General features: G+C 45.4%; 1 protein-coding gene across 1 annotated transcript in view; it reads left to right on the top strand.

Annotated features, from left to right (window-relative positions):
- PELI2 (pellino E3 ubiquitin protein ligase family member 2) overlaps nucleotides 1-12,951 on the top strand; it is a 196,397-nt gene that overhangs the window by 53,769 nt on the left and 129,677 nt on the right. Inside the window, exon 2 of the mRNA XM_025392970.1 lies at nucleotides 12,598-12,727. Coding sequence (XP_025248755.1) covers nucleotides 12,598-12,727 — 130 coding nt within the window. The remainder of the gene's footprint in view (nucleotides 1-12,597; nucleotides 12,728-12,951) is intronic.

Genomic DNA, 12,951 nt, shown 5'->3' on the forward strand with positions numbered 1-12,951 from the left:
TCCATGTTTAGTGCGTCCTTCAGGGTCTCTTGTAAGGCAGGCCTGGTGGTGACAAAATCTCTCAGCATTTGCTTATCTGTAAAGGATTTTATTTCTCCTTCACTTATGAAACTTAGTTTGGCTGGTTATGAAATTCTGGGTTTAAAATTCTTTTCTTTAAGAATGTTGAATATTGGCCCCCACTCTCTTCTGGCTTGTAGAGTTTCTGCCGAGAGATCTGCTGTGAGTCTGATGGGCTTCCCTTTGTGGGTAACCCGACCTTTCTCTCTGGCTGCCCTTAAGATTTTTTCCTTCATTTCACCTTTGGTGAATCTGACAATTATGTGTCTTGGAGTTGCTCTTCTCGAGGAGTATCTTTGTGGCATTCTCTGTATTTCCTGAATTTGAATGTTGGCCTGCCCTACTAAGTTGGGGAAGTTCTCCTGGATGATATCCTGAAGAGTGTTTTCCAACTTGGTTCCATTTTCCCCCTCACTTTCAGGCACCCCAATCAGACGTAGATTTGGTCTTTTTGCATAATCCCATACTTCTTGCAGGCTTTGTTCATTTCTTTTTCTTCTTTTTTCTTTAGATTTCTCTTCTCACTTCATTTCATTCATTTGATCCTCAATCGCTGATACTCTTTCTTCCAGTTGATCGAGTCGGTTACTGAAGCTTGTGCATTTGTCACGTATTTCTCGTGTCATGGTTTTCATCTCTGTCAGTTCATTTATGGCCTTCTCTGCATTACTTATTCTGGTTATCAATTCTTCCACTCTTTTTTCAAGATTTTTAGTTTCTTTGCACTGGGTACGTAATTCCTCCTTTAACTCTGAGAAGTTTGATGGACTGAAGCCTTCTTCTCTCATCTTGTCAAAGTCATTCTCTGTCCGGCTTTGATCCGTTGCTGGCGATGAGCTGCGTTCCTTTGGAGGGGGAGATGCGCTCTTATTTTTTGGATTTCCAGCTTTTCTGCCCTGCTTTTTCCCCATCTTTGTGGTTTTATCTGCCTGCAGTATTTGATGATGATGACGTACTGATGGGGTTTTGGTGTGAGTGTCCTTCCTGTTTGTTAGTTTTCCTTCTAACAGTCAGGACCCTCAGCTGTAGGTCTGTTGGAGATTGCTTGAGGTCCACTCCAGACCCTGTTTGCCTGGGTATCAGCAGCAGAGGCTGCAGAAGATAGAATACTGCTGAACAGCAAGTGTACCTGTCTGATTCTTGCTTTGGAAGCTTCCTCTCAGGGGTGTACTCCACCGTGTGAGGTGTGGGGTGTCGGTCTGCCCCTAGTGGAGGATGTCTCCCAGTTAGGCTACTCAGGGGTCAGGGACCCACTTGAGCAGGCAGTCTGTCCGTTCTCAGATCTCAACCTCCGTGTTGGGAGATCCACCGCTCTCTTCAAAGCTGTCAGACAGAGTTGCTTGCGTCTGCAGAGGTTTCTGCTGCTTTGTTGTTGTTGTTGTTGTTGTTGTTTAGCTGTGCCCTGTACACCCCAGAGGTGGAGTCTACAGAGACTGGTAGGCCTCCTTGAGCTGCTGTGAGCTCCACCCAGTTGGATCTTCCCAGGGCTTTGTTTACCTACTTAAGCCTCAGCAGTGGCGCGCGCCCCTGCCCCAGCCTCCCTGCTGCCTTGCGGTTAAATGTGTGCTAGCAATGAGGAAGGCTCCGTGGGGGTGGGACCCTCCCGGCCAGGTGTGGGATATAATCTCCTGGTGTGCCCGTTTGCTTAAAGCGCAGTATTGGTGTGGGAGTTACCCGATTTTCCAGGTGTTGTGTGTCTCAGTTCCCCTGGCTAGGAAAAGGGATTCCCTTCCCCCTTGCGCTTCCCAGGTGAGGCAATGCCTCGCCCTGCTTCAGCTCTGGCTGGTCGGGCTGCAGCAGCTGACCAGCACCGATTGTCCGGCACTCCCCAGTGAGATGAACCCAGTACCTCAGTTGATAATGCAGAAATCACCTGTCTTCTGTGTCGCTCGCGCTGGGAGCTGGAGACTGGAGCTGCTCCTATTCGGCCATCTTGCTCCGCCCCCAAATGTACTTTTTCAGCTCCAGAATTTCTGCTAGATTTTTAATTATTTCAGTCTTTTTGTTAAATTTATCTGGTAGAATTCTGAATTCCTTCTCTGTGTTATCTTGAATTTCTTTGAGTTTACTCAAAAACAGCTGTTTTGAATTCTCTGTGTGAAAGGTCACATATATTTGTTTCTCTAAGTTTAGTCCCTGGTGCCTTATTTAGTTCATTTGGTGAGGTCATGTTTTCCTGGATGGTGTTGATGCTAGTAGATGTTCTTCAGTGTCTGGGCATTCAAAAGTTAGGTACTTATTGTAGTCTTCACTTTCTGGGCTTATTTGTGGCCCTCCTTTTTGGGATGGCTTGCTGGATATTTGAAAGGACTTAGGTGTTGTGATCTAAACTATATCGGCTTTAGGGGGCACTTCAAGCCTAGTAACACTGTGGTTCTTGGAGACTCATAGAGATACTGCCTTGATGGTGTTGGACAAAATCCTGGAGTATTCTCTGGATTGTCAGGCAGAGACTCTTTTTCTCTTCCCTTACTTTCTCCCAGACATACAGAGTCTCTTTCTCTGTTCTGAGCCACCTAATGGTGGGGATGGAGTGACACAAGCACCCCTGTGGCCACCACCACTGTGACTGCACTGGGTCAGACCTGGAGCCAGCACAGCATTGGTTCTTGCCCAAGGCCTGCCGTAACTATTCCCTGTCTACTGCCTGTGTTCACTCAAGGCTCTGGGGATCTGTAATCAGCAGGTGGCAAAACCAGCCAGGCTTGTGTCCTTCCCTTCTGAGCAGTGAGGTCCCCCAGGCCTTGGGTGGGTCCAAAAGTACCACCCTGAAATTAGGGACTAGAGTCAAAAACCTTAGGAGTCTACCCGGTGTTATAGTTTATTGTGGCTGAGTTGGCCCTCGAACTAGCAGATGCAAGTCTTCCTGTTTTTGCCTTCCCTTTCCAAAGGTAGAGAAGCCTTACCTGGTAGCCACTGCCACCCTAGGCCGTGAGGAGTGCTGCCAATGTTCCCTTACGGCCTAGAGTCTCTTAAGTCAACTTGTTGTGAATGCTACCTGGCCAGGGACTCACCCTCAGGGCAGTGGGGTCCTCTCTGGTCCAGGGAAGGTCCAGAAATGCCATCTAAGAGTCAAGTCCTAGAATATAGTACCTGGGTATCACTGCTGGTTATTCAGGGTTCGAGGGCTCTTCATTTAGCAGGTGGTGAATGCTGGCAGTACTGGGTCCTTCCCTTCAAGGCAGTGGATTCCCTTCTTGCTCAGGTTGTATCTAGAAATGTCATCTGGGAGTTAGGGCCTGGAATGGGGACCTCATGACTCTGACTGGTGCCCTATCCTGCTGTGGCTCAGCTGGTATCCAAGATGCAAGACAAAGTTCTCCCCACTCTACCCTCTCCTCTCTTCAGTCAGACAGAAGGAAAGGGTCTCTTTTGGAGCGGCAAGCTGTGCAGTCTGGGGTTAGGGGAGGGGTGATGCCAACGCTCCCTGGGCTGTTCCAGCTGGTGTCTTAAGTATGTCATGTGTCCCTCCTCTCCCTGCCATCAAGCCCACGGTCTCGGGGCCTAGCTCATCACTAGGACTCACCTAAGAGTTGCATTCCTTCTGGCCTTAACTGCCCTTCAAGTTTACATGGAGACACAGAGCACTGTATCTCTTGGTGGTGAGGTTTGCGGAGACTCAAGTTCAGACCACCGAGATAGGCAATTGGTCAGGGCTGGTTTAAATGCTCCCTCCGTGGGCGGGCATCAGCTGAGTTTGGTCTGGTTTTCCTTTTGCTCTAACAGAACAGCATTGAGTTCAGTGCCTCACCATTACTGTACTCTCCTTCCTCAGCTCCCAGAGAAGCTCTTAGCACTAGGCTTGCTGCTGCATGGGGTGTAGAAGGGATTGTGTCGGTGGTTCAGGACTGTTTCTTCTGTCTCTTCTAGAGCCTCTTTCAGTGATAATGAAGTTTAAACCAGGTATTATGAGTGCTCACCTGATTTTTGGTTCTCTTGAAGGTGTTTTTTTCTGTGTAGATAGTTGTTAACTTGATGTCCTTGTGAGGTGGGACAATGGGTAGAGCCTTTTATTCTGCCATCTTGCTCTGCTTCCTCCTATATGCAGCATTTCTGAAGCGTAGAGAAATAAACGTGTTGCGTTTCTGGCTTTAATGGGTCAGGGGAAGTCTATGCGTCTATGGTAGGTTAAATAATAAGGGGATTGGGACTATAATTTCATAAAACCAATGTTAGGCACTTATTGGCTTATGGGCAATTACTTAAACGCGGTTGGAATAGTGCATTTATACAGTGAGTTAGGGTGAGCTACCTCAAGAATGGTACCAGATTGCAGGGTTTTATCAGAGACTGTGTGCCCTGCCTTTGAGTCTGTCTGTCTCTGGTGTCACATCCTGTTCATGGGCAGTGCACTGTCTACTTCGATTATAGTAGTTGCTTGTGATTTGTTGGTGCAAGTGACAGAGCAGTTGCTTTGGAAGGAAGGCAGAGCCTTCAGCCTGTAATGGAGAGCTGACCACCTCTAATGTGATCCTGTGATGCTGATGTAGCCTCCACTTCTGGAGCACACATCGCTTCCCTTCCATGTGGATGTTGCTCTAAGAGTTCAGGCTAGTTAAGATAAACTGTGACGTCTCAAAAATGTGACTGGGAGCACCTGGAACCCCCCCTTCTTGCTCTGGTTTCCCATAGAAAGTTGTTATTGACAAATACATTTGTAGGTGGCAGACATCTTTTTAAGACTCCATCTTTGCACTGTATGGCAAAAAATGTCTTGAATTTGAAAACTGTCAGTGTTGTCTACTGGAAAGAGTATGCAACTTGGAGTCAGACAGAACTGATGTAGCTTTAGGTTCTGCCTGACCTTTCCTAACTGTGTAAGTTTGTGTGTGATCAGCCATTCTGAGTCTTTTATCTGTCCACTAGGAGGAATAATGTCTCCTTCACAGGGTTTCTTGGCACATAGTAAGTATACAGCAAATGTTATTAATTCCCATTAATATGTGAACTCTAAACTATAAAACAGAAAAACGCTTTTTTACTTGGTAAAGTTTCTTACACAGAATTTTCATTATTCTTTGCAGCTCCCAAATACCCTTACTATAAAGACCAGCTGTTTGCTCTGCATATATGAGGAGTTAAATTTTCATCACACATTTATTAAATAAATGTTTTTAAGTCTCCAGAATAAAAAAGAAAGTTAAGCTTGAAAGGCTCTTATGGGTTCGAATTGAAATACCCCTGTTGCAGCAGCTGAAACAGGTGTGGCAGCAGCAGCACTCAGACATTTTATTTCTGCAAACTTACTGGCTGAAAAGTGTACCAGCCCAGGGAACGTTCTGACCTTCTTTCATGGGGCAGTAACTTTTTGCCTTTGTAAGCAGGATTTCGTCTCTATGTCTGGACTCTATTCTATTATACAAAAGATGGGTGCTGTGGCTTGAATGTGCCCCCCAAAGTTCATGTGTTGGAGACTTAATCCCCAATGCAGCAGTGTTGAGAGGCAGGGCCTGTAAGAGGTGATTAGGGCATGAGGGCTCTCCCCTTATAAATGGATTAATGCTGTTATCTCAGGAGTGGGTTCCTGATAAAAGGGTGAGTTCAGTTGCTTGCATTCTCTCATATACATGCCCTCTTGCCCTTCTACCATGGGATGGAACATCTGGGGAGGCCAAGCAGGCCTCTCCAGATGCAGGCCCTCTGACCTTGGACTTCCCAGTCTTTATAACTGTAAGAAAAGAAATCTCTGTTCTTTATAAATTACCGAGTCTCAGATATTCTGTTACAGCAGCACAAAACATACTAAGATAATGGTCCTCTCATCAGCCAGCCAACTTGTAGGTTTTCAGTGCCCACCATGTGTCCCTGGTACACTGTGCCAGGCGCCAGATATATAGAAGACCTCACTTTTTTAGAACTCACGTTCCAGATGGGCCAGATGGGGGGTGGGAATGGGCAGAGGAAGATTTGGTGATAGTTTTCAGGAGGAGGTGACAGTGCTCCACTTAAAATAGACTGGGGACCAGCTGGGCACAGTGGCTCATGCCTGTAATCCCAGCACTTTGGGAGGCTGAGGCAGGCAGATCACCTGAGGTCAGGAGTTCGAAACCAGCTTAGCCAATATGCTGAAACCCTGTCTCTACTAAAAATACCCAAAATAGCTGGGCATGGTGGTGCACACCTGTGGTCCCTGTTACTCGGGAGGCTGAGGCACGAGAATCACTTGAACTCGGGAAGTGGAGGTTATAGTGAGCCAAGATCATGCCACTGCACTCCAGCCTGGGTGACAGAGGAGACTCCATCTCAAAAAGAAAAAGTTAGGCAGGGAGAGGATGACTGTGACTGTGGGAAGAGTTTGGGGCTTCCTGTTCCAGGAATCTATTACTGTGTAACCAACTACCCCAAACTTAGTGGCTTAAAACATGTTACTTAAGGCGCAATTCTGTGGGTCAGCAGTTTGGGCAGTTCTGCCCCATGTGGTATCAACTGAGGTTACCTGGTGGTTATCAGCTGGTCCAGAGTGTCCATGATGGCTTCACTCATGTCTGCTGCCTTAGTGGGGTGGCTGGAAGGATGGGCTCTGCTGGGACTGCTAAGCAGAGTGCCTCCGTGTGGCCTTCCCAGAACGATGGTCCCAGGGTAGTCGGCTTTTCACACTGGCTTTCGTATGTCTCAGAACATCACTTCCTTTGCATGTTGCTAGTAAGCAAGCCACTAGAGCCAGCCCATATTTAGGGAGAGGGGAATTAGACTCCACCTCTTAGTGGGAGAAGCAGCCCTCTTTAGTCTACCACACTGGATTCCTTGATAGGAGAGCGGCTGGGAGACTTTAAGGAGGGGAGGTTGGTTGGTGTGCTGGGTGTATGATGAATGATCAAATGTACTTTTGGATCTGGGGGCAAAGATTGAATGATAGTGGACTGAAAAGCCAGCAGGTGTTTGAAGCAGAATAATGGGTGTGGGTACTTTTCAAGATTCTTGGCTTTGTGAGGAGAAAATGGAAATCAGAGTGGAGGCTCACAGTGAAGCTTAGGGTTGGAGGCATTTGCTTGTTTTTGCTTTGTTTTGAAGATGGGTGAGATCACCAATGACTCATTCTTTTCCAAATTGTGGTTGTGCATTTTCTTTCTCTTAACTGATCTCTTAACTGATTAAACACTGTTGAAATTCTTTGGTGATATAACTTTCTCCTGGTCCTGGTCCTTCTGCCTGTGACAAAGAAGGGGCTGTTTCCTTAAATAGTTGTATTTCCCAGGCTCTGTCCCAGCCTTCCTTGCTTCCTTATTCTGCACCTTTTTCTTGAGTAGCCTCATTTATTCTCATGACTTTGACTGCCGCTGCATGGTGAAGGCCCCAGGGTTATTTCTCTGGAGCTCCAGACCTAACTTCAGTTGCCTCCTCCATGCCTCCCCCGATGTCCCTGTAATTCCTGTTCCTATTTCTAACAATGCTGTCACTCTGGCCAGGCCAGAAGGCTGTATGATGTTCCCATTATCCCTCACCCTGTGCATCCAAACAGGTTACCAGTTACTGTGAATTTTGTCTTTAAAACCAGGGTTCTTACGTGTGGCTGTATCACTTGGGAGCTTTGCAAAAAGGCAGACCTGGAGCTTCATCTCAGGCTTATTGAACCGGAATCTCTTGGGTTTTAGGTGTTCATATTTTTGTAAGGTTTTTTCCAGGTAATTCTGATGTTCACTTTGTATTGAAAACAACTCTAAAATTTTTCTCTAATCCTCCAGTTCATCTGCACCATCTCTGCTTTGGTTCAAGCTTTTATAGTTTCCTGTGGCTGCCGTAACAGATTAGCACAAACTTGGTAACAACAACAGATGTTTATTCTCTTACAGTTCTAGAGGCCAGAAGTCTGAAATCAAAGTGTCAGCAGGGCCCTGCTGCCCCTGAAGGCTCTTAAGGGGAGAATCTTTCCTTGCCTCTTCCAGCTTCTGGGGCTCCACATGTTCCTTGGCTTGTGGTTGCATCGCCCCAGTCTCTGCCTCCATCCCATGGTCATCTCCTCTCTATCCCTTTGTATCTCTTACAAAATCACTTGCCATGGGACTTAGGACCTATCAGTAATCGAGTATGATCTCATCTTGAGATTCTGGACTTAATTACATCTGCAAACACCCTTTTTCCAAAAAGCCATATTCACAGGTGACGTGAATGTATCTTTTTTTTTTCTTTTAGAGACGGAGTCTTGCTCTGTCGCCCAGGCTGGAGCACAATGGTACAATCTCAGCCCACTGCAACATCTGCCTCCTGGGTTCAAGCGATTCTCCTGCCTCAACCTGTTGAATAGCTGGAATTACAGGCACGTGCTATCATGCCCAGCTAATTTTTTGTATTTTTAGTAGTGACAGGGTTTCACCATGTTGGCCAGGCTGGTTTCGAACTCCTGAGCTCAAGTGATCCACCTGCCTTGGCCTCCCAAAGTGCCGGGATTACAGGCATGAGCCACTGTGCCCAGCCTTGGATGTATCTTTTTAAGGCCACCATTCAACCCACTGCACATAGCTTCCCATGGCTGTGGTGGTGCTGCTATCTGATCATCTTGCCTCTAATCTGGTCTGGTCTTGCCTCTAATCTCTTCCAGTTCCTCCTGCGCTGTGCCACCCTATGTGATTACTTTATATTTCCAGTCATGTTCGCCATTTGCTTAAATCTTACCAGACTTTCCATTCCCCTTAGGATAAAAAGCCATAACTCTTAGAGAGTACCAGTGATAGAGTTTAGCTCTGTGTCCTCCCCCAAATCTCATCTTGAATTGTAATTCCCGTGTGTCAGAGGAGGGGCTTGGTGGGAGATGATTGGATGATGGGGTGGGGGTTGGATTTCCCCCTTGCTGTTCTCGTGATAGTGAATGAGTTCTCACAAGATCTGATGGTTTAAAACTGTGTGGCACTTTCCCCTTCTCGAGCTTTCTTTCTCCGGCTGCCATGAGAAGAGGCTGCTTGTTTCTCCTTTGGCTTCTGCCGTGATTGTAAGTTTCCTGAGGCTTCCCAGTCGAGCGTCCTGTTAAGCCTGTGGAACTGTGAGTCAGTTAAACCTCTTTTCTTCACAGGTAGTTCTTTATAGCAGTGTGATAATGGACTAATAGAAGCAGGATATTACAATCAGGCTCCTGCCTACCTTTTACCCTCCTTTCCCACTACTCTCTCCACTTGAACTTCGTACTCTCCACAGTGCTGACCTATGGATTCCTCCTTGCCTTGCACATTATATCACCCCTTCATTCTCCGTTTAGACTTCTTACCTAGATTTCTTTTTCTCTCTTTTCTTTTTGGACAGTCTTGCTCTGTCACCCAGGCTGGAGTGCAGTGGCATAGTCTTGACTCATTGCGGTCTCCACTTTCCTGGCTCAAGTGATCTTCCTACCTCAGCCGCCTGAGGTAGCCATGACTACAGGTGCATACCACCACGCCAGGCTAATTTTCATATTTTTTGTAGAGGTGGGGTTTCAACATGTTCCCCAGGCTGGTCTCGAACTCCTGGGCTCAAGCTATCTACCTGCCTTGGCCTCCCAAAGTGCTGGGATTACAGGCATGAGCCGACGTGCCTGGCCAAGATTTTGACAGTTCAAGCAGTGCTTCCACCATGAAGCCTTCTCTAATGCATCCTCCCATGTGCCTTATGCTGTAAGTGCATCTTGTTACATGTATATTTATCATATTTGTTATTGTGCCTTTCTCTCCTTCTGAGCAGAGAGCTCTGTGAAGGCAGGGAAGCTGATACTCATCATTGTAGCTCTAGTACTTGGCATAAATATCGAATGAAGGACCATGTAGCTTAACCTAATTAGAAACTTGTCTCATGGTGACACTGGTTTTTCCACCGCTACTTTGATTATTTCCAATAGGATTTTTCATCTAGATGTATTAAGTAAGTAGGCAGTCTGTAAGTAGGCTGGCTTATTATTTGCTTAACCTGCAATATCTGTGCCTCTATGCTTAGGCAATTTAAATTAAAATGTTTCTGCATGTGTTAAGGTTGACACTTCTGGTTTTTTGCCTCCCTTTATATTAGATGTGGCTTTTGGGTTGTAACTAGTGGAAATCAAATTGAGTTAGCTGAAGCTAAAGGAATTTTGTCAAGAAGGGCTGGAGTACATCTGGGCCAGTAGAAACCCTTAAGGATCCTCTTTCCATTGCTTTTTGCTGCTTGTCGCTGTTCATCTGCTTCCTTCTTCACTTTGTCTGCTTTTTCAGCCATATAACACTTTGTGACATCCCCACAGCTCCTGGGTTTACGTTTTTTACAGCTCTAGCCAACAACTGAGAATGGATGACTATCTCTCTGTCCCCATTTTGTATTTTCCAAAGTTAGAATGTTGTTGGCCAGGTTGGGCCAGATGTCAGCCTCTGGCCAGTCAGCCCCAGAGTGGTGGGGAAGATGTTGGCATGGCCAGTTCATTCAGACATGGTGCTGGGGTTCAACTTTTGGAGTTAAGGAATAGATTCCAGAGAAGGAAGTATAGTTGTGATCAGATGGCCAAACAAGCGTCTGCTGCACTCTTACAAGGCTAAGGCCTATTGACCTGGAGTCTATAGTTGAGGCAAGAGAGATGCAGCACAGAGTTGTGCCAAACCCCTGTCAACTCCAGTGGGGATGGCACCAGATTCAAGAGGCTGAAAGAAGAGACTCAGAGCCTGCAGATGAGACATGGGGTTTTGTTGGTGGCTTACATACAGGGGAGAGAGTCCAGTGGCGGTGAGTTGAGCAGGAGAACCACAACTGCATATAAAAAGCATGCAGTTAACCTAGCATTTTCACTTAACATGCTCCCCCTAACAACTGCCACGTGCCAACCTTCACTTAACCAAAGCAAAGGGCCTTGATATCCTGGAGAGCCTGCGTTCCATGGGACTGGGTGGGCACTCAGATGTTCCTCATAGGTAAGAAATGACTCTCTGGGTTGGCCACTCTTGGATACTGTAGCTTGGAACTCTGAACACACATTCAGGTGCATCTACCATACAGGGTCATTCTGAATCACATCATTGCTGTCAAATGCACCTGCTATACACACAGAGCTGGGTAGAAGTGAAGGGCGTAGCAAGTCTTGCCAGATCTTGTACTAATTGTGTGTAGGCCACAGTAGTGAAAATGTTCTTTGAGTTGTTTATAGTCCTGGCTTTAATTGGTTCACATATGCTTCCTTTAATATAGAATGTTCATGTTGATTTGAGTGACATGGAAATATATTAAAACAAAGCAGATTTGTAATGGTTGTTGATTTATGGATACTTTGTGTAGTCATCACAAATACGTTTAAGAAGATATTGTACACGATTCTGATCTTGCCTGAGAAAAACTAGAGGAATAAGACTTGAAATAAATTATCTTTTTATTCATGAGACATTTTTATATAGCTGACATTCCTTTGTGCTGGAAATGGAAACATTAAAAAGACAGTGGGAATAACTTACAGTGATAATTTAAAACCATTGTCAGACTGTAGTGATGACTTGACTGGTGAAACAAACACACAAAGCCCCTTTCTTCCAACTTCTGTTCCCCAGTGGACTTCACAAGTTCCTGCTTCCCCCATCTGGCCACTCCCTTCTGGATGTAGCTGGAACGTGGAGAAGGCCCAGGAATCTGTGGGACAGGAACAAACCACCAGACCTGCTGTCTCCTAACCTTGGTGTTCTGGGGGAGCCTTGGATCTGTCATATAAATCTGTGTAAATTTTAAATGTTCCTTCTTTTAGTTTTTTTCTTGAAAAGAGCTTCCACCAAGGTGGAAGCAGAGAGTAGTTGTGTTAATGTAGCAATATGGGCCGTCAGTAAGAACATACAGGGGCCAATTAATACAGAGTTAGAAAATACAACTAAAAATTGAAATGCTAACTGTGATCCTGCATTTCTTTTAAGCACTAGTATTAGCTAAATACAGGAAACCTGCTTAAGGACATTATATGTTTTCCAGATGACTTCTAAGTTATTTGACAGTTTGTGGACTAAAACTCGTGTGTATATTTTTGCAAGCTAATTTTTGCTAACAAAAATATGTTTAATTTTTGCAAGCTATTTTTTTGCTAATCTGTCAGCATAGGGTTCAAACAGAAATGGGAGTGAATGTGGAGGATTCAGAACTTTTAAGAAAGCAAGTAACTAAATTGGTTGTCTTACAAATAAAGATCCTGCAGACAACATTAACGTGGTTTGAAAGTGAGAGATGAGGTTTAATTAGTATACTATTTTCTAACTAGTTCATTTAAAAATATTCTCAAGTGTATCTCTGGGGTCTATTAGAATGGTGCTAGTTGAATTGAGCCAGCCCTAATATGGCCTCTGCAGAATACTCATTTCCTTATTTATACTCTGCCACTTTCCAAAAAGATTTGAAGAGTCTGACTTTATAAAATAGGAAACCTATAATTACTTGTACATCACTCTTAAATTAAGTTCCTAGAAGTGATTTGAATTTCATTACAGCTGAAGTCTGTGTTACAACCCTTTCCTTTTGTGGAGTGTTTAGTGGGCAATTATTTTATGACCATTCCTGTCTTTTCCCTTATTCAGTACCTCTAACTTTTGTGTTTAAAACTTGAAAAATCTGCAGATAGATGAACTCTTTCCTCCCTGTTTCTAGGTACAATGGTGCTTTACCCAATGGAGATAGAGGACGGAGGAAAAGCAGATTTGCCCTCTACAAGCGGCCCAAGGCAAATGGTGTCAAACCCAGCACAGTCCATGTGATATCCACGCCCCAGGCATCTAAGGTAGGTGGGTCTGCCAAAAGTTGGGAGGGTGCTGGCAAACAGTGACTCACAGATACTTCTTGTCTGTCACTCTCTTTCCTTTAGTCTTGTTTTCATGTAGGACAGTCTCTCAGACCATTTGAGGCTGGATAATGCTTTATTGTGAGGGGCTGGGCTGTGCATTGTAGGGTGTTTAGCAGCTTCCCTGTCCTTGACCTGCTAAATGCCAGTAGCACCCCACCCAT

The sequence above is a fragment of the Theropithecus gelada genome, chromosome 7b, assembly GCF_003255815.1.
Source record: "Theropithecus gelada isolate Dixy chromosome 7b, Tgel_1.0, whole genome shotgun sequence".
In the NCBI taxonomy this organism is placed as follows: Eukaryota; Metazoa; Chordata; class Mammalia; order Primates; family Cercopithecidae; genus Theropithecus; species Theropithecus gelada.